Consider the following 21,197-nt stretch of genomic DNA (forward strand, 5'->3'; position numbering starts at 1 on the left):
TCGCCAACGAGAGCGTTTCTAAGACAAGACGAGAGATCGTGTAATTTCTGAATGGCTAATGTGACTATCACTCAAGTTTGAAGCTCCGCCTTCTACCAGGACAAGCTTCTCCTCAAGCGATTCCCATGACTCCCATATGACAGTGTGAACCAGTGAGATGTGGGGTGTTTTTTGTATAGTGTTATCATTGGTCAGAATGGCTTGTCTCTCATGTTCTAGCCACGCCTCTTTTCTCCAGTTCCTCATTGTTTGGATTGTGAATGGCTCGTTGTATTGTCAATTAGAGCTGCAGGCGGGCAAAGGTTAGGCTGTGGGGCCGGCTGGTTTATACTTCCTCTTTCACCTGATTTTGTTATCGGAGCTGGGGTAGCAGCAGCGATGGGGTTGCGGTGGACTGGGCTGGCGCTTTGGGTGGTAGCGGCGCTTGTGGCAGGTAAATCGCCTGTTCTGTCAAGGTGTTGCGTTGTGGGAAGGGATTACTAGCGGCTGTCGGTAGAGATTCTTCTTCGTTAGACCTTTTTTTCGGGAGAGGGTGAAAGAAGAGAGATAATGTACTATATTTGGATGTGGAGAAGGTGGTCGAGCCGGTGGAGCTCGGTGTGGAAGCTGTGGGGCTGCATCCTGCTCATAGAATATATATAGAAGGCGGAAGGTTAAATGCTGGGGTCGGAGAGGAATGGGGATGGGAAGAACACAGAGAAGTGCTGGTATATGATGAAACAATCTTGTAGTTAAGGTCGGTTGTCGTTCAAATCAGTATATTTCAGTTGTAATTGGAATTCAGTTTGTGTTGCTCATAGAGGTATTAAAAATTGTAAACTGAGCCATTTCGGGTTCTTCCTATTTTCTTTTGCAACCAGTAAAGCATAGCATCTATAAGAGTGAAAACAAAGGGAGCTTTTATAGAACCGTGCAGGGATGTTAATGAAGGAAAGCAGGCCTCAGATCAGTGGGAGCTCACAGGAGTGCAGCTTCTGAACCTTTCTGAGCGTTCCACCTCCTTGTCCATTGAATAGCACGTGCAGCTGCATAACAAAATGACCCCTGAAGGAAAGTATTAAACTTACAATAGAGAGCCGATAAATCTATTTAGTGCTGTACATTCCAGTCTTACTCCATGTAGTTTCTTGCTATACTCAGTGCACTAATACACAATGGTGAGAACGGTAGCTGAATTCCTACTAGGTTAACTAGAGGCCAAGGTAGCTGTTTTGTGGCAGGTACATGTAAATAATCTCATTTTAGTTTTTAAAAAGGAAGGTACCCATGGTTGGCTGCAGATTTTATTGCAAAGGATGGAGGGGCTAATGGGCTTTTTTTCTGCTGCTGTATCCATGAGGAAAAATACAGTTACTAGAATTCCACCCCCCACCCCACCCCCCCATGCATGCAAAAGCAGCAATGGAGAAACTTAAACAGCTCTCTTAGCTTGCCCTGTTTTCATTTAAACTGGCAGCCTCTTCATCTGTTTTCCCCAATATTCAAAAGATGTTATGTAACTTTAGCCTCTCTTTAATAGAGGAATCAATATAAAGAGTAATAGTGACTACAACTAGACATTGCTTGCTCTTTGTGATTTCTGCTTAATGCTAGTATAGCATATTTCTATACGTGGATATGTCCAAAAGCAGAAGTGAGAAACTGAAGGAAGGATTCCTTGTATGTGGTGATGATTGTTGTCTAAGTGAGATGTTGTTCCTTTTAACTCCTTGGGTTAATTCATTCCTGTGCTCCAAGCACCAATCTGATTTAGTTGAATTCAGGTTACCAAAAGAAAATAAGAGAAGCCATGTTGGATCAGTGGCAAAAAAACAACAATCCATAGGTGCTATCAGGAGGTCCACCAGTGAGACCAAGACACTAGAAGCCCTCCCACTGTTGAACAAACCACAGGAGCTATCAGGAGGTCCACCAGTGAAGCCAGGACACTAGTATCCCTCCCAGTGTTGAACCTCCCCCCCCCCCCCGCAAGCACCAAGAATACAGAACATCACTGCCCCAGACAGAGTGTTCCATCTATACCCTGTGGCTAATAGCCACTAATAGACCTCTGCACTGTATGTTTATCCAGTCCCCTCTTGAAGCCATCTATGCATGTAGCTGCTGCCACCTCTTGTGGTAGTGAATTCCATGTGTTAATCATCCTTTGGGTGAAGAAGTAAATCTCATAGGAACACCCAAGACGTTATCTCTGTTTTTTTTACTCATTATACTGTAAAAATTAATTAATAGTTTCAATGGTAGCTCCTACTTCTATCCATGATTCCTCTGAGCAAAGTTTATTATTTGTTAAACTTTTTATACCCCGTCTTTCCTTTTGGCTCAGGTTTGAAGCCTTTTTCCAGCTTAAGTGGCTTTTCTATTAGAGGAAGGCTGCTTAGGATGAAGGAAGGCTACCTGGAGGAGGGTTCGATCTACCTCCTTATTCTTTTTTAATGACAAGACTATTAAAAAGTAGTGAAGAATGCTCTCATTGTTAGTAATCAGGTGATCATTGTTCAAGGAGGCAGTTGCTGGAACAGATTGCTCCTAAGGATGACGTAGGAAGTGCTGTCTTTCTTATAGTAAATCCTTTGGGTGGATGTTGCTGTCCTGAGTTTAGTGATGAGGAAACATGTTCTTCTCATGTTTCTGTATTCTGAGTTGATATTACATTGAATATTTGAATGGAATTACATTGGAAAACTATCTTGAGGAGATTGCAGAATATATTCAAAACCATTATTATCCTGAAGTCTGTTAGTAACAATATTCTGGTAGAACATCTTAAACTTGGGTGCATTCACGCTATGCTAAATAATGCATTTTGCAACTGGATTTTTACTGTGTAAGAATAGCAAAAATCCATTTGTTAAACGCATTATCTAGTGTAGTGTGAATGCGCCCCTTGTCTTTGAAAGAACCTAACCCTGTCAGGTGTGTACAGATGCTACAGGGCAGACTTGAACTACCACATTGGCTTTCTTGGTCAACAACTCTGTTGGTTGTTTTCATCCATAATGCTTCTCACACTATTACATTAATACTGCTCAACCTGTGGGTTAAGAGTAATCCAAAAGAATAAATCTAAAACAAAATGCATGCATAAATGCTGCCTATTATTAACACATTTGTATTTAGAATACAGAATGTAGAACTCCTGTTGTACACTGTTTTTGTAGCACAAGTGACCAGTGTGGTCAGATGTCCAAAGTGGTGTAGGTCTGTATATTTCTAAGCACTTGGAACACATAAATGTATAATATGTCCTATTATTTATAAAACATTCCAGAATTTAATAGTCCATGTGAACTGTAACCATGAGTTGACAGTTATTATTCTGCTACCTGTATTGGAAAATAGGGGCCAAGTTTATGTAGGAATAAGTTTTATTGACTTCAGTGGATCTGCCTTGTTAGTAAAGTGCTTATGGTCAAGTATCTGGCCTGTAGATGAGCACATGGAATACCCCATCCCAGAGGAAAAATATATATTTTTATTACCTCCTAAAGGAAAATTTATTTTTCCTTTGTGAGCAGAAATATATTTCTGAGTGTCAAAGTACATTAAATATTTGTTTCTGTTGAGAAGTCATCTATCTTAAGAAGTGTAAAGATTTTTGTTTAAGTCTTTGTAGACCAAATAAGTGTATTTTTGAAGGTAAGTACAGCTGCCAAAATCTACCCTATCAACAGCCTACTTGCAGGTTCATCTTAAATGCTGTACTTGGACTGTGCTATCCTCAGTCAGCGGCACTTCTTACATTTTCATAAATAAATAAACCATAGCTCCCAAACTGTTAATCTGGTTTATTGGTGAGTGTGCTCCTGCTCCCCTTTATAGTGGTACAGACAAGAGAAGTTGCACCAAGACAAGATTGCTGCTTTAGAAAAATAATAACCTTGAACAAATTCCTTCATCTACATTACAATGACCGAATGGGTAGAAAATATTTACAAATGCCATACTGGTGGTATAAACATAGAATGGTACGTATTTACTGTCAATATATGCTTTGTTTTTATATAACCTTGAATATGGTTTAATCCTGCCTTCAAGGTTAATTTGCATGGAGCAAATGAAGAAGAAAGTTGTAGCTGGAGAACTGAGCCTACTGGAATCACTTGTTAGTCTGATGGTGTGATTCTGCCTTCAGAATTCTGGGTCAAATACAAACTGTTCAGAATTGCTAGCTCCCAGTTGCCAGTGTTGGGGCTAATGAGTATAAGAGTACCTAATCCTGATATACAGACAGATGTCCAATCATATAAATACAGGTTAAAAGTTACAAATTATATCCATATACAAGAACCAATACTAAACATGTTTCGGCTAAAAGCCTTCCTCATTGGTAAAATTCAAAGTGAGCATTATAAATTTAACAAAAATATACAGAAAACTCATCATATACAGAATGGACCTAAAATGAAAGGGGGGGGGGGGGGAATAGTTATACGACTGAGGAAGGCTTTTAGCCAAAATGCATTTGGTATTGGTTTTTGCATATGGATATGATGTGTAGCTTTTAACCTGTATTCATATTAGGATTAGGTACTCATATGCAGAACCATAGGATTGTGGTTTGTAAACGACATTTTAGCACTTTTGATGATTATAATTAAATTTTATACGATAAATTTTATAATTATATTTTATATTTGTGTATATTAGCACTATGTGCTTAGTTATATTTTATTTTTCTTTGTCTCTCTCATTTTGGTCACCTTTCTTGTATAGGGGTGTGGTTTTCTCCCCTTTTTTTGATTGCACCAGGTCTAATGAGTTGCATAGGATATAGCAATAGAGCTTGAGAGTGGACATTGTGGACATTGAAGCGATGGTTTGTTAATCTTCATTCCTTTCTCAAAGTGACTGCCTGTGAACAGTAGGATTAGGCATTAAATTCCCTAGGATGGTAGGAGAGAACCTTCCCTAGCAACCAATCCATGTAATAAGTGCAAGTTATATTCACTGGCCTTGTGCCAATGCGTCCTTTCTAGGCTCTGTGTGCTAGAAAAGACCTGAAAATTATTTGAGACTTTCACATTTTATAATCTGTTCAGGTTGCTTTCCATCCCATTAGTGTTTGCTTTAGTAGTAGTGTGCTATAATTTTGCAGATAAAAGAACTAAAGTTCAAACTGTGTTTTCGTAAATAAACCTTGTCTAACTGTGCATCAGAATGGCACAGTAAAATGTCAGGTGCTAGAATGGACTGCATCAGTGCAGAATGGAGGTAGAATTTTTTTTAACATGTCCTTGTATTTTAATCTTACTATAAATAAAAATAAGCACAATAGGCAACAACCATTTCTCTCTGAAGTTTTTCCCCTTCTGCAGGAAGATTGACTTTTTATATGGGGGAATGTTGAAAATTAGTGTTCCCTCATCTGTAATCTGAAGTGGCAGTCTTATTCATTTGTCTCATTCTGCTGCTTGTGGAAGACCAGTAAAAGACTTGCATGTGTGTTGTTGCTTAAAGAAGTAACTTTGCCAATTTTGTCTTTTTATTTCAGGTATTTTTGCTAATGAATTCAATGTATTACGATCTCCTGAGTCAGTCATTTTCCATCAGGGAAGCTGGCCAATACCTGGAGAACGAATTCCAGATCTGGCTGCATTATCCATGGGCTTCTCTGTTGAGGAAGTATGTAATTCATTTTTTCTGTCTCCAGTCACAATTGTGACTACTTTTGATGATTTAAAGTAGGCCTAACCTATGCAGTCATGTGTCTCATGACACTGCTATTTGGGGATTTTGAACAGAAACACAGGACAGAAAACTAGATTGTGTTTATGTGAGTCACGTTTAGTCAAATCATATTTATTTTTATTTATTATAGTTCTCTCTTTCCTTGCTGCTGCAACTGAAATTGGTCTCCACAGGGTATGCATAGTTGCTGTACATAAGATTACATTTTATCCTCATGGCCATCTTCTGAGGTTGGTTAGACTGAGTGTGTGACTGGCCCAAAGTCACCCAGTGAGTTTCATGGTTAAGCAGGGATTTGAACCTGGGTCTCCCTGGTCCTAGACCACCATTCCAGCCACTGTACCACATTAGCTGCCGGAGTGTTGCTGAGATATGTTACTTTTTATCTGTAAATGGTTCCAGTAGCATGAGTTCTATAACCTTTTTAATAATGTCCCATCATAGCATTTTTAATTTGACCCTAACTTGCATGGTTTCTTTTTCTTCTGACATTTCTTTTTAAAAGCTTAACTAGAAAATCAACCTCTGATTACAGGACCTCTCCTGGCCTGGACTTGCAGTAGGTGATATCTTCCGGCGTCCTCGAGCTACAGTTCTGGTCACAGTAACAGGGATAGATAAGTTAACACTACCTGAGCGTAGTATCTCTTACCCAGTTGAGAATGTAAGTACTAAAATGCTGTAGATTAAGAAGCTTTTCTGATAGACAAAATGTGTGTCTGTCTCTCTCACTATCTACCCACTTAAAAGAGCAATACTTCTTCACTGCTTTTGCACTGTATGGTTCAATTCTGTGTGCCATTTCATAGCTAAATGCCAAACTTCGGTAGAAAACCACAGGGTACTGGGGTTTTGGATTTTTTAAGTGCTTGGTTTTTCAGTAAATCTGTACTGAAGCCTTTTTCATCTTCTCTGTGAAAGGGTAAGGCTTCTTTATTGATACTTAACAGTAAGAATGATATGCATGTAAATACCACTTGTGATGGAAAGAACACAACACTTCCCTTTTGTGTCCAGTCACCACTACAAGATTCTCAGAAGGGTTTTTTCTCATATTTTATTTATTCATATATCTTCTGCTTGGTGCAGTGTATCCAGTACATCTATAACCCCTTTATGTTTCACGCTGAGCTTCTTCAGGGATAAGTGGAATATAAAAGCAGTAGTGCTCCCACTAAACTAGCCTTTTCTTCGAGGCTGGAGTAAGATTTTCTTCCCACTGCTCCATTGTTTTTTCTTCATCTCTTTGTTGCAGTCGGTGCAGCCCTTTGTTTTCTTTTACAATCTTATTTGGGAAGGCAGAGAAAATCTGCAGCACCCCCCAATTCTTTATAAAGTGTCAGAATTCTTAAAAGCAATGACAGGAGCAATCCAGTCCCTTCTCTGTGCATTGCTGTGCATAGTTGATCCCATTAGTACTTGTTTATCTGTATGCTCCCCCATTCATGCACATAGATATATGCAGAGCTGCAGCCGGTTTATGCACATCATCCAAATCCCAATCCAGCATAGAAGTTCCTTGTCATCCAAAAGTAGAGTAACAGCTAGATGGGAATATGGGAAGCACAGATAGCATTACCCCTTACTCTAGTTACTTCTGTCTTTGAGTGCCATCCTTCAACAGTAGTGGTCAACAGGGCTTTGTTTAAGTTAATGAGAAGCCTTGGCATGCGTGTGCTGCTCCAGCAGTGGGCTCTGTTGTACTCTGTATTTATTGTGTGTTCCATTTTCTTTTTTTATATTTTTTGTTTATAAATTCAAATAGAGATGCAAAATTTTGTAATAGTAGTTGAGAGTCATACACTGGATATATGAAAGCAAAAGGTGCAGGAGTAAAACTTAGCCCATATAAATTCTTTCTGTATACCATCAAAAAGTGTTTGTTACCTTATGTGTATTTCAGTGAATCTTTTATTTGTTATGATTGTAGATCAGTCAAGATTGACAGAGACAGTCACTAGCTAAGTTGGCAGGGAGGGTAGGATATAAATCCAATAAAATAAAAATATTTAAAACTTCTCAGTATAGGGGTATACAGAAATGTGGGTATACCTTTGGGTGAAGGTATCAAAATTCGGTATTCAAGTAGCAGTCACTCAGCTCAAAAAAACAAGCATGGAGCATTTAAAACTTGAAAGCCTTATGAAAACATAGTTTTATGGACTGAGGATACTTATGAAATAAAATAATTGAAATTCACCTATTTATTGAAACAAGACTAAAGAGTGACAGTGACTAGTTCACTGATTTTATCCAATAATGTATTAAACCGTGTATAGTTACAGCTTTGTTTTTGTTAAGTTGCCTGAAGGTCTAGAGTTTTCATTGAAGAGAAGTACTGAGATGATTCTAAAAATCACAGTTTGATGTGTCTTCATTTTTAATGTATTTCTTTTAACAGTGTCTGTAGAATGGCAGATTTCTGTAACTCTGGGGGAATTAGCTAGTATAGTTACTGCATACCGATAACTTACAACTAATGCAGAATCAGTTTTTCCTAAGTGGCTGGTGCCTGGATATAGTTGCATACGATGCATAGGCAATTAGAAAGATGTATGATTTTCTCGTTTCTATAAACTAGTATTTTTATATTGTTCTAGGCAGTTCCTTTCAACCTGGATGGTGTTGCAAATGCTATTCATACTTTGTTTTCTGAAGAAACCCCCGTAGTAGTACAGCTTGCTCCTAGTGAAGAGGTAAGTACCAATTTGTTTCTGAAAGCACATGACATGAGTTAAATCACTCTCTGTGAAGGCTTCCAAATACAAATCTGTATAAAAGTTACATTGTTAGAAAAAGGTTGCTTGTTCTGAATGTCTGTTCTCAATGCAGTTTGGTATTAATTCACTCTTGTGTGGAACAATGGTGTTGTTTTCCAGAGAGTATACATGGTGGGAAAGGCAAACTCTGTGTTTGAGGACCTTTCAGTCACACTACGCCAGCTTCGGAATAGATTATTTCAGGATAATTCCATTCTGTCTTCTCTTCCTCTTAATTCTCTGAGCAGAAACAATGAGGTAAGACATGACTAGATACTAGACATGAACTTTTAAAAAAATCTTCCCTCCTATTTTTTGTTTAAAATTCTTATCTCCATTCTCTTTTTTGCAGAATGAAAAGTTCAGGATGTGGGGCTTTGTTCTGCACATTCTGTCAAACATTTGTTTTATCCATCATCAAGTATTATGTATATATGGCTAATGTTCTGACTTCACTGTGGAGACCATTTGGCATTATTAGCATGGATAGCTGCTTAACCTCTGGCTACATACGGGGCAAAGCATTCACACACAGATTTAATTTAGTCAATCTGTCAGACATGATCATCTCAAGACATGAAATCCATTTGTCACTAAGTTACTGATTAAATGACTAGTTGGTAAGCAGAAGTGTGATGATATCGGCTCAAATGACAGATGTGAGAATTAGTGTACTAATATATAAACGGACTTGGACTCTTCATCATGAATTAGATGTTATCACTTGATTCCTTTATCACTTGATTCCTGTTAAAAATAATTAAGTATATTGTTTCCTTAGGTTGATCTTCTATTTCTGTCAGAATTACAAGTCCTGCATGATATCACCAGCTTGGTAAGCAAAGACTTTGGTTTTTAAAAACCCAGATGTTTGACTGTGGGTTGGCAGCTGGCAGTCATTGGCAAAAGCGGGACAAAAGAAGGCTTCCAATTGGCCCCAGGCTCAGTAGCAGCAGACAGTATGTAATTTTCCAGTCATGTTAACTTTTTAGCTGGCTTGATGCCAGCTGGCTGAGGAAACTTTAAACTGGAAAGGAGAAACAACTTGTGTGGTTTTTGTATAAATGGCATTCCAAACTGACAGCTGTAGAATATAGCCTGTCAAGTGACAAAATTATTTTATGTTCATAATAATCTGCCCTTTTCACTGGGACTGTAGGTAGATTACACAGTGGAAATCAGTGCAATCAGTAGGATGATAGATCTAGTAAACAATATAAATAGGACTAGAAATCACAGAAGTCTGAAATGGAGCTGTAGTCTAAACAAAGCATAAACATGAAATGTTGAACAATGCAGAATTTGGTATTATATCAGTAGAAACCATGCATCTTCATGGACTGATCTGTTATGTGGTAGCTCTATGAACTTTATTCTCTGACCTGGACAGCCCAGGCTAGCCTGGTCTCATCAGGTGTTGGTTGACCTTGGCAAGTATTTGGATGGGAGACCTCCAAGCAAACCACCTCTGAATATCTTGCCTTGAAAATTCATGGGGTCACCATAGGTCAGCTGTGACTTGATGGCACTTTTCATCACCATTATTTTTTAAAATTAAAAATGTCCTCCTGAAGAATTCTGTTTTGCAGGAGTGTAGGGGCCTTTCTGACCTTCTCAGGCAGGCTGTTACACAGGGTGGGGCCACTACAGAGACGGGACATATATGGAAAGTTGTTGATCTTGCCCATCTACAGATTTTTTTTTTCCTGCAAACATGGGCCTTTTCTGAAGTTTCTAGAAAGATCTCTGTCCAGATTTAAGTATCCACAGATGGGGCTGTGTTGAGATTTAGAGGTATTAATGATTGTAGGTTCTTGTACTCTCTGCAACATCTCCAGAATCTACAAATCTATCATTTTAGAGCAGAACTAACAATTTAAGCAGTTCACAGACCTAATTACAGGTAGTAATTTTCACCTCCAATGCCCCAAACAGTATAGTTTCCCTTTCATATTAATATGCAAACAAATGCACACCATTTCACATTATGAGATGTGATTGATACTTTTAATTTTAGAACAACAAATGAATTTACTTGTGACATTAGACATGATACACTTTTCTATGATGTAGAAAAGAATTTTTAAATCAAAAATGCTCCTTTTCACTCACAATCTTTTTTCCTGCTGTTTCCCAAGCTTTCCAGGCACAAGCATTTAGCAAAGGATCATTCACCAGACCTATACTCTTTAGAACTTTCTGGGTTGGAAGAAATCGGTAAACGGTATGGAGAAGATTCACAGCAGTTCAAGGACGCTTCTCAAATTCTTGCAGACTCACTGCAAAAGGTAAGAGAAACATGGTCGAATGAATTTATTGAGGTACATAAGTGCAAGCCTAAAGCAGGAGGATGTTTTCCTTTACTCACAACCTGACTGAATGCTTCCTCCCTCATTAATGGATTGCATAGCAGTAGGTTGGATCTAATTGTTTTTGGCTTGTGAAAAAGAAGGAAGCATTCTTTACCCACATAGATTGGGGTGGTAAATAAGGATGAGCATTTGTGGATAACTGTAAAATTAAGAGTTGATGGTAAAATCAAAATCTGTAGTCCTATTGGACCTTAATGTAAGTTACTGGTACATCAATTTTATTTTAGGAAAAAGAAATGATGTATACTCAGTGCTGGAAGAATCTGTTTTTGTCTAGTTAAGTATTTTCAAATTAACAACTGCAAGCATCAAAATGATCAGAATACTTTGGGCATGTGTTTTTGTGAAGGAATATTGTAAGCACATGCTCAGAAGTGAAAAGGACAGTAGTAAGTATTTGCATGTAATGTAACCAAGGTCCCTCATCAAAAATTGTGTATTAGAAAAGAAAATGATTTCCTAAAAAAACTGTGCTCCTTTTGAAAGCTAATTATTGTAAAGTGCTTTTAAGATTTCAGCCTTGCTTTCTTTTCTTAACAGAAGCTCATTGTGCTTTTATGGAAATTGCTTTTGTAACAGTATTTTAGCAGCAGTTTTTTGTTTTGCACAAGACTGCTGTCAGAGGGAGACAAAACCTGGAAACTTCTCTGCACTTTTTTGCTTAATGTCTAGAATCACAAATTCTGACCTGAGAATAGTGGGCCTGGATACAGAATGTCATGTGGCACACTCTTATCTCTTAAAATTGCAGTTCTTGAAACAATTTTCCTGAGTGCTACTGAAAGCAAAGTGAACTATGTTCCTCAAGTATCTTCATGATTGCAGTTGTTGCCTATCTCACTGTAATGGAGCCAAGGGTTCAGGCTTGTTGTGCAGACTATTCCACCTACAGTTTGCTGGGGCATATTAACATATCTAGAAGTTAATGGAGCTTAAGAGGGTCCCACACTTCTGTTGTCACTTGCAACTTAAATGGTATGCCTTCGGTCACATGATCTGTCTTCCATTAATGCTTTGCTGCTGTACAAAATTTTAAACATTTTTCTTTTTAGTTTGCAGATGAGATGTACAATCTTTATGGTGGCAATGCAGTGGTAGAAGTGGTGACTGTGAAGACATATGACACACCTTTTGTGAGGAAGTCACGATCTATTCTAGAAACCTCACAGGTTAGTATAAGCATTTAATCTCAAAGGACTACCATTGCAGTTTTGCACCTCAGTCCAAAATACAGTTATTTGGGAGCCTTGCGGATTTTAGAGGCATATCCAAACAAGTTATTTGAAGCCAGGGCCTGGTCTCAATGCAGGTCCTGTTTGTGGCCTTGCAGGGGTGGGGCTGAGAGGGCAATGGCAACACTTGTCTCCAGCTCAGAGGGGATGGACCACATCAAGCATAAGCGGGGTGGAATTCTAGCAGGAGCTCCTTTGCATTTTAGGCCACACACCCCTGATGTAGCTAATCCTTTAAGAGCTTACAGAACTCTTATTCCAGGGCTTACTGTAAGCTCCAGGAGGATTGGCTACATCAGGGGGGTATGGCCTAAAATGCAAAGGAGCTCCTGCTAGAATTCCACCCCTGAGCACAGGAAACCGGATCTCGCCCTAGCCCCATCAGAGAGGCTGATGAGAGCTAGGGTGCAAGGGTGGCCAATGCAGCCATTTTAATGTGCCCTGCTGCCCCTGGTTGCCCTCCTTTTGCTTCTCGGGTTTTTGCCCACACTCCCTCTGCCCATCTGATCTATTCTGATTGGGGGGAGGATTTCATGCAGGAATTATGTTTCAGGTAATCTTTACTTGTCACCACATAGGTGGTATCAGCATGGGGCTGGATCCATTCTTAGGAAAGCCAGCCTGCGTGCCGATTTTTCTGAGTATGGGGATCCCTTTAAGGCAGGGGTGTCAAATTCATGGGCTGAATCTGATATAACTGAGACCTTGTCAGGCCAGGCTGGGCTGTTTCAGGCTGGGCAGTGTCTGTACATATTTAAGATTAGGTAGCAGAGATATAAATTTTTAAAGGACACAGACAAACATGACTAAAGATTTTTAAAAAACACCAAAATAACAAAATAAAATATGCTTAAAACATTAGCACTTCTTGGTCTTAAAGGTGCTTTCTTTGTATTTCTCCCCTGGGATCCAGGGAACTGGGCAAAGGAAGCTCTGGCTCTTTCCCCCTCCCCAGGGGACCTGGAGGGGGAGGAGCCTCAACCAACAGAGAAAATCAAGGTTTTGCTCTGTAGGTCCTGTGCAATTGAGCAAGCCTTGCAAAACAAGTTGAGATGCAGAAGGAAACGAGAGAGGGAGAAGGAAGTAGACAAGAGCCAGTTGCCTCAGGGGCCTGATAGGAGCCCTCCAGGTGCCCTTGGGCCACATGCTTGACACCCCTGCTTTAAGGGATCTTGGGGTGAGGGTTTCAAGAAGAATGCCTAGTCTAGAGGGAATGCCGGGGATTACCTTCACAAACAGATGGCAGGGGAAGCCACTGCAGGGCAGCCACCCTTGTGGGATCCTGCAGCCTGTCATCCCATGGTGCCCACCACCCCAGTTTGTGGGGTGGGATGGGGAGGAACTGGGAAGTGGGTCAGTTGATGACCAGGATCCGCTACCCCATGCTGGGCTGAGGTATCTTACAGCTGTAACCAATAAAATTGTGATCAATTTTATTCCAAATTGGGTTACACGTGTGTTACGTCAAACTAGTGTTGTAAAGGAACCCCTTGCTTTTTGGCACTCTCCCCACCCCCACCCCTTTGGTGCTGGGGCTACAATCCAACAATAATAAAGTACCTGTATCATTCCTTTAGCTTTATTATTTGGTCTCTCTCTCCCCCCCCCCACACACACTCGTTTTAAGAACTAAATGGAAGACATCTGAATGTAGTTGCTTCAGTTTTAATGTGAAGTAAGGATCAGCAATAACTTAGAGCAATAACTTTGCGAGAAATTTCATGAGCCAATAGAGTTATCCCATCTAATCTACTGATCAGTTTTCTATCATTTTATGGACACACAGGCAAGGCACACAACTGCAGTACATGAGCACAATACACTTGCCATGCAACTTCAAATTAAAATTATGAGCCAGCTATCATTCTCTGAAGCTAGAAATCAAATTTTTTAAACAATACATTTGGGATAACTTAACTTTGAAACTCTTCTTGTTATTATATTTCCATACCTTTTCTACAAGGACTTGAAACTTCTTTCAAAAGTAGCCATAATTTTCAAAATAGAAATCTCTGAAGTATGCACAAACATACTTCAGACCCATTGCTGAGATGGAGGAATCATTTAATTAGAAATTTGCATTGGTTGCAATAACACACTTGGAGGACAAAGCACAATTTGCAGTCTTTGTCTTACAAATAGTTACCCAGAGTATTCCTTGTGTTTCCTTGAGGCAATCTGTATTTTTCATCTGAATATCAAAGAAAATTTTTAATGTTATTTTCTTCTCTTGCTAGACCACTCCTGGAAATCAGTATAACCTAGGATATCCATACAACTTTAACTATGCTGTGGTCTTCAACATAATTCTGTGGATCATGATAGGCCTTATCATAGCTGTTATTGTTATTTCCTACAACCTCTGGAATATGGATCCAGGCTATGACAGCATCATTTATAGGATGACCAACCAGAAGATCAGGATGGATTAAACACCAGTCAGTCTTCTTTCCAGTGCAACTATCTCTATGTGGTTTGCTTATTAATGTGAAGATATATAAAAGACTAGTAGTGGATAGGCAGTTAGCTGAACTGGAAAGTGCAATGGTTGTGAAATTATGATCTAACTTCTATAAATACATAAATGTAAATGATTCCCATTTTGTGCCCATGCAGTATGTGTTCCAGTTCGTAGCTGCTCCTCTTGCTGGGTAGTAAACAATGCGCTGAAAGTAAGCTAGCATCTTGTTTTGTGTTAAATTCTTTTTACACTGGTTAGGATGCTGAAGTAGTGTTAGGTACTGAATCAATTGTAAATGTTTAATGTAAATAATTCAAGCTGTTTTTCTATGCGGTTTAGTCGTATGTTGAATCTTTAGTGTCAAAGCTTGTTAAATCTGAGTCTGGTGTTTTACTTGTGAGCCACTGTACCAACTTTGAATAAAGTGAACCTTTGTGTGAAAATTTTGCACAGAAATGAACAGTGATACATGTTGCAGCAGTGTAGGGCTTGTAGTTGAATTGCTATGAATTGTTTCAGAGGAAATCCCACTAATAAGCATAGCTTTATTAATACTCTGTTCTATGCAAGACAATGCCATCTTTGTGCAGGATTTTTCCATGCTAAACCTGTTGAAATAGACTTAACTACATGAACTCTTTCCACAATTGCATTGAGATGCAGATATGAACTGGAGTGTGCAATCGTTGAGGTGTATGGTTTCCACAAATATTGTGGTGTAGAAAGCAAAGCTTCCTAACACATAGTGAAAATTGTGTGTACCTGTAGGACTGAGTATGTGCAAATCATTTTTCCTATATTGATGTGCCCTGAGCTAGATAGCCTGGGCTAGCCTGACCTTTGAAGCTAAGCAGGGTCAGCCCTGGTTTGTATGTGGATGAGAGACCACCAAGGCAATGGCAACCCACCCGGACTATCTCTTGCCTTGAAAACCCTATGGTATAGGGTCATCACAAGTCATATGATTTGGTAACAACAGCAATAGGTGCTGCATGAAATAAATTTTAAAGCAGGTCCATCTCAGGGCTGTGAAGCAGCGTAGTTCCTTCCAATATTGTAAACTGCATAACTACATTGCATTGATAGTCATCTGACTATTGGTGTGATCTTTCTCTCCTCTGTTCCATTGCATGTTGCAACATAGTCTATGTTAAGTTGACCTATATAAAATAGATGGTTAAGAGAAGTTTCAGTATGAAAAATTCGGTGGGTAACCTAGAATTATAAGTGTTAATTTATCATATTGTGAAACAATTGATATGTGTAAACTTTGTTACAGATAATATAGCTTTCATTTATCGTATGTTTTGGCTTGGTTCAAAGTATTAGCAGTATTAAAAGATGAGGGACTGTTTGAATTGACAAAAATATCACCTTTAACCAACCATTACCTATAAAAATATGGCATGTGTTCTCAATTAACTTTGTTGATCAAGTGACATGCTAGAAATTCCTGAATGTCTCCCAGTTACAGTGGAGCTGATATAGGATTCCTGTTCCAATACAGAAGGCATTTACTTTGCAAATCCATTTCTAGTATGCTTAAACTCTTATTTATGTAGGGATAATGGATAGGAACTGCATTTTCTGTTTTCCTAGGTATAAGTAAAATCTGGGATTTCTAACAGAAAGATTCTTCTCTGCCTATAAGCTGGTGCAGCCCTCCTCAGATAAGAGGGAAGATCTTGATAGAGAAATGAACAGAGCATTACAAGATGCAGGGAAGGAAGTGCAAAATGTATAAATAACCACTACCCACATTGAAAAGATATACAAAAAATTGTGTGAGTCAGTAACCATGGAGTGAGTAAATGTGTAAAAATAACCATTAAACATTAATTCAACTGAAATTAATGGACTAATTTATCTCTGAATTTGTGCCTGTGGTATACAAGAAAGGTAGATCTTCAGAAGATCACAAATATTGTATTAGGGTGCCAAGTTGGCTGGCTTGCTGAACTTGAGTTTTAAACACCACTAATAACAAATTAACCACATTAAGCTGTGGAGTAAAATTGTATCATAGGCCACTTGTCTTTCATCAGCTATACTGCTAAAAATCTTTAGATTTGGGCGTATTAAGAGCATGCTTATCCTGCATCTTTTAGGGTTAATCTTAATATTCTTGTGTGCCTATCCTATCACAATTCATTATAGAATTTCTAATATGTGCGAAATAAAATGTGCTGGAATTTTTCATAATCTGTGTGACCTGAACTTTGTGATTATTCTAAGTTACTGCTCTTAATCCTTGATTTAATAATACGGTTTGATTCCTAGATAATTGAAGATAGTGGTGTTTAGAAAATATATACTTATATAAAAGTAAAAGGTAAAGGTAGTCGCCTGTGCAAGCACCAGTCATTTCCCACTTTGGGGTGACACTGCATCACAATGTTTTCATGGCAGACTTTTTTACGGGGTGGTTTGCCATTGCCTTCCCCAGTCATCTATGCTTTACTCCCAGCAAGCTGGGTACTCATTTTACCAACCTCAGAAGGATGGAAGACTTGGGTCAACCTTGAGCCAGCTACCTGAACCCAGCTTCTGCCGGGATTGAACTCAGGTCATGAGCAGAGCTTGGACTGCAATAGTGCAGTCTGCACCACGGGGCTCTTACATATTCTTATATGGTGACAGTAAAAAGAACAGAGAAACATAAGCTGTAAATAGAGCAAGACCTCATCACAGCTTTGTTATGGCCTCTGGTTACAGTGAAGAGCAGCTGAGGTGGCTGAATACTTTCCTCAAACAAGGGAAGTTGAATTATGTTCTTGAGACAGTGGAAGAATGTTCTAATTCTGCATGCTAGTCATTGTGCTCAATGTCCTTGACAACCATGACAGTGAAATCGCTGACCTTGAGCCAGACATCCTGAAGTGTGAAGTCCAATGGGCCTTAGAAAGCATTACTAACAACAAAGTGAGTGGAGATGACGGTATCCCAGTTGAGCTATTCAAAGTCCTAAAAGATGATGCTGTCAAAGTGATGCACACATGTCAACAAATTTGGAAAATGCAGCAGTGGTCACAGGATTGGAAAAGATCGGTTTATATTCCAATCCCAAAGAAGGGTAATGCCAAGGAATGTTCAAACTATCACACCATTGCACTCATTTCACATGCCAGCAAGGTCATGTTAAAGATTCTACAAGCTAGGCTTCAGCAGTATGTAGACTGGGAACCATCAGAAGTTCAAGCTGTGTTTTGGAGAGGTAGAGGAACTAGAGATCAAATTGCCAACATTCGCTGGATTATGGAGAAAGCACGGGAGTACCAGAAAAACATCTATTTCTGTTTCATTGACTATGCTAAAGCCTTTGATTGTGTGGATCACAACAAATTGTGGCAAGTCCTTAAAGAGATGTGAGTACTAGATCACCTCATATGTCTCCTGAGATACCTGTATAAGGGTCAAGAAGCAACTGTCAGAACAGGATATGGAACAACTGATTGTTTTAGAATAGGAAAAAGAGTTTGACAAGGATGTATATTGTCACCCTGCTTATTTAATTTATATGCAGAGTACATCATGCGAAATGCTGGCCTGGATGAAGCAAAAGCCAGAATTAAGATTGCCGGGAAAAACAACAACCTCAGATATGCAGATGATACCACTCTAATGGCAGAAAGTGAGGAGGGCCTAAAGAACCTCTTGTTGAGGGTGAAAGAGGAAAGCACAAAAGTAGGCTTGAACCTCAACATAAAAAAAACTAAGATCATGGCATCTGGCCCCATCACACCTTGGCAAATAGAAGGGGAAGACATGGAAGTAGTGAGAGACTTCACATTTCTGGGATCCAAGATCACTGAAGATGGTGACTGTAGCCATAAAATTTGCTCCTTGGGAGGACAGCTATGACGAACCTAAGCAGTATAATGAAAAGTAGAGCTATCACCCTGCCAACAAAAGTCTGTATAGTCAAAGCGATGGTGTTCTCAATAGTAATGTATGGCTGTGAGAGCTGGACCATAAGGAAGGCTGAGCACAAAATAGATGCTTTTGAGCTGCGGTGTTGGAGAAGAATCTTGAGAGTCTCTTGGACTGCAAGAAGATCAAATCAGTCAGTCCTAAGAGAAATCAACCCTAACTGTTTCCTGGAAAGTCAGATGCTGAAGTTCAAATACTTTGGCCACCAAATGAGAAGGGAGCTCTCACTGGAGAAGACTCTGATGCTGGGAAAGACAGAAGGCAAAAGAAGAAGGGGACAGCAAAAGATGAGATGGCTGGACTTTGGAGGATGGTGGAAGACAGGAGGGCCTGGCGTGACTTTGTCCATGGGATCGCAAAGAGTCGGACGCAACTGTGCAACTGAACAACAACATTGTGCTAAAGGAAGGACTAGGGATAGAGATTCACATCTCTTCTCATGAAATTTCCTGGATGACTGGGCCAGTCTCACTTTAATATACCTCGAGGCATTTGCAAGGATTCAAAACCAGTATGCAAAAATTTGCATACTTCCAATATGCACTACAAATGTAACAGTCTACTGATTCTTCACCATATCAGACGTGTTCCATTTCCCAACCACCAAAGCCAAGCAAGAACAGAAAAATCATTCTGCTTCTGCCTGCTTCTTACAAGATTAGCATTGTTTTATTATTGTTCACAACCATTCCATTTGAGATTTAGGTGAAAGATTCAGAAGCAAGTTGATAAAGTTGTTACACACAAAACAGCCAACCATCCAGAAAGCCATGTGCTACTCTTGTACATCTGACAACAACTTCATCGCTAAGGACTATAATTGTTCAGGATCAGGCAATGGTTACATTCAGCTACTCATTTGAAAAGAACCTTCTGCCACTCTGAGCAAGATTTGGTTGATATTGTGGCTGTTCATCTGGATCTCATTTATGGACTTTTCATTCATGGGCAGTGTTTGAAGAAGGAAAAGGTTGTTTAGCATGCTTATTGTATTTTTAGCACTGACACTTATGTGGAATTATTCTGAATTGTGATTGTGTATAAGTTTCTACCGGTCTTTGACCACTTAAGATAGTATATAAAAATATTTGCACTTTGTATTGGCATCACAATATGTGTATCAGTGTTTGATGGTCATATATTCAGTATATCTCTTCTTCAATCAATATTGAATACCCTACTGTATTTTGTCACTCCTTACATATAGCTGCAGCAACCAAGGCTGAACATGTTCCTGATTATCAAATAAGCAACCCATAGAAGCGTAACTACTGTGAACAGTAAACTAGACTGGCTGCCAACTCTCTCAGTGTACTTCATGCTTGAAGGAAATTGGAAACATTCTTGGATAAGGGTTCACCTTTATACTGAGATGCCCCTGAGCTCATCCTCAGTGGGACAGAGAAGGGCACAGTGCTGAAAGGGGCATGGAGTAATTACTCCTTTGATGGAGAAGGGAGAAATATTTTGAATCAATCAAAACTGCTTCAAAAATAGCTTGGTTCCCAAGACATTTATATAGAAGATAAGCACAGGTAAAATGGAGAAGGGGGATGTTGTAAGCTATTTTGGGTCCCCATTGGTGTGAAAACAATATAAATGAAGTGTCCCCTGCAGTCACATTATGAGAAGACAAGTCACTGGAAAAGATTGTAATGGCAGGAAAAGTTGAAGGCAGCTAGAAAAGAGGAAGACCTAACATGAGATGGATTGACTCAATAAAGGAAGCCACAGCTTTCGGTTTACAAGACCTGAGCAAGACTGTTTAATGATAGAACGTTTTGGAGGTCATTAATTCATAGGGTTGCCATAAGATGGAGGCCACTTGATGGCACTTACACACAATACATGATCACAATTTTACTCAGCCTGTTGCTGATCAACCTCCTTTTGATTCAAAAGTACACGATTTAATTCAATGTAGAAAAGCAAAACAAACTACAATTACACAAACATTTCTTGACAGCTAGTTTTTCTTGGGGGAAGATAATGCTTTATGTAGTATACTGGGTTATAACCTACCATTCTGCTCAGCTAAGGATGGTGCATTCTGCCAATGGAAGAACCTCCTGCACAAGCAGAACATGTTGCCATTAGCCGAGCAGTCTGTTTACAATCCTTTGTCTAATGCAGAATAAGGAAAGAACGATTACAAATGGATTGCTCTATTCTGCTGGGATTTCCACAGATGGTCCTGATGAGTATTACTGATAGAAACACAGAGTGTCAAACAGTTTGTACAGAAATGAAGTGTGAGCAATTGCCTTAGTGTGCAGAGAACACAGTGCTAAACTAAAAGCATCCACTGTACAGCAGCAGGGTGTTCTGAATGTTTCCAAAGTTAATGACAATGTGCCCTCTGAAGTCTCAATATACATGATCCCTCAGGATACTTTAAGAGATCACTCTGTTGCAAGATTTTCTTATGTTAGAACTGTTCATAGTATAGTCAAGTTCTTCACAGTGTACGCTTCCTTTTTTGTAAAGGACAACCTAAAACATAAAAACATTGATAAGATTAATCTCAGTGTACTGATTTTTTGGTCATATTAATACCTATTCAGTAAAATTCTATGAAAACAAATGACTTCACTAAAGCATACCATTATGCACCTGAAGCTATAGAACCACTGGATGTGCAAGGCCCCTCCAAATGGATCACCCACTCCAGTGAAGATTCTCTCCACAGCATACTGTGCCACCTGTAGCTTGTGGGCAGTCTTCAAGAACAACTCTGTAGAGTGCATTGTGT

General features: G+C 39.2%; 2 protein-coding genes across 3 annotated transcripts in view; one reads left to right on the forward strand and one right to left on the reverse strand.

Annotated features, from left to right (window-relative positions):
* Positions 1–267: 267 nt before the first annotated feature.
* Positions 268–14,958, forward strand: ATP6AP2 (ATPase H+ transporting accessory protein 2). Its single transcript, XM_060234129.1, has 9 exons — positions 268–433; positions 5,495–5,625; positions 6,227–6,355; positions 8,292–8,387; positions 8,571–8,708; positions 9,232–9,285; positions 10,589–10,738; positions 11,875–11,991; positions 14,292–14,958. Exons 1-9 carry the CDS (start codon positions 379–381, stop codon positions 14,484–14,486), a joined length of 1,065 nt encoding a protein of 354 aa, XP_060090112.1. The 5' UTR covers positions 268–378; the 3' UTR covers positions 14,487–14,958.
* Positions 14,959–20,435: 5,477 nt separating this feature from the next.
* C3HXorf38 (chromosome 3 CXorf38 homolog) overlaps positions 20,436–21,197 on the reverse strand; it is a 34,048-nt gene continuing 33,286 nt past the window's right edge. For both annotated transcript variants that reach the window (XM_060234132.1, XM_060234131.1), the window contains exon 7: positions 20,436–20,938. In XM_060234132.1, the coding sequence (XP_060090115.1) occupies positions 20,904–20,938 (35 nt within the window). In that variant the 3' untranslated portion in view covers positions 20,436–20,903. The remainder of the gene's footprint in view (positions 20,939–21,197) is intronic.

The sequence above is a fragment of the Heteronotia binoei genome, chromosome 3 (genome assembly GCF_032191835.1).
Source record: "Heteronotia binoei isolate CCM8104 ecotype False Entrance Well chromosome 3, APGP_CSIRO_Hbin_v1, whole genome shotgun sequence".
In the NCBI taxonomy this organism is placed as follows: Eukaryota; Metazoa; Chordata; class Lepidosauria; order Squamata; family Gekkonidae; genus Heteronotia; species Heteronotia binoei.

Bases quoted from the DNA above. Each gene is read 5' to 3' on its own strand.
- ATP6AP2 (XM_060234129.1), top strand. From the start codon at position 379: ATGGGGTTGCGGTGGACTGGGCTGGCGCTTTGGGTGGTAGCGGCGCTT. The intron at 6,356-8,291 runs GTAAGTACTAAA...ATATTGTTCTAG, and splicing joins TCTCTTACCCAGTTGAGAAT to GCAGTTCCTTTCAACCTGGA. The intron at 11,992-14,291 runs GTTAGTATAAGC...TTCTCTTGCTAG, and splicing joins CTATTCTAGAAACCTCACAG to ACCACTCCTGGAAATCAGTA.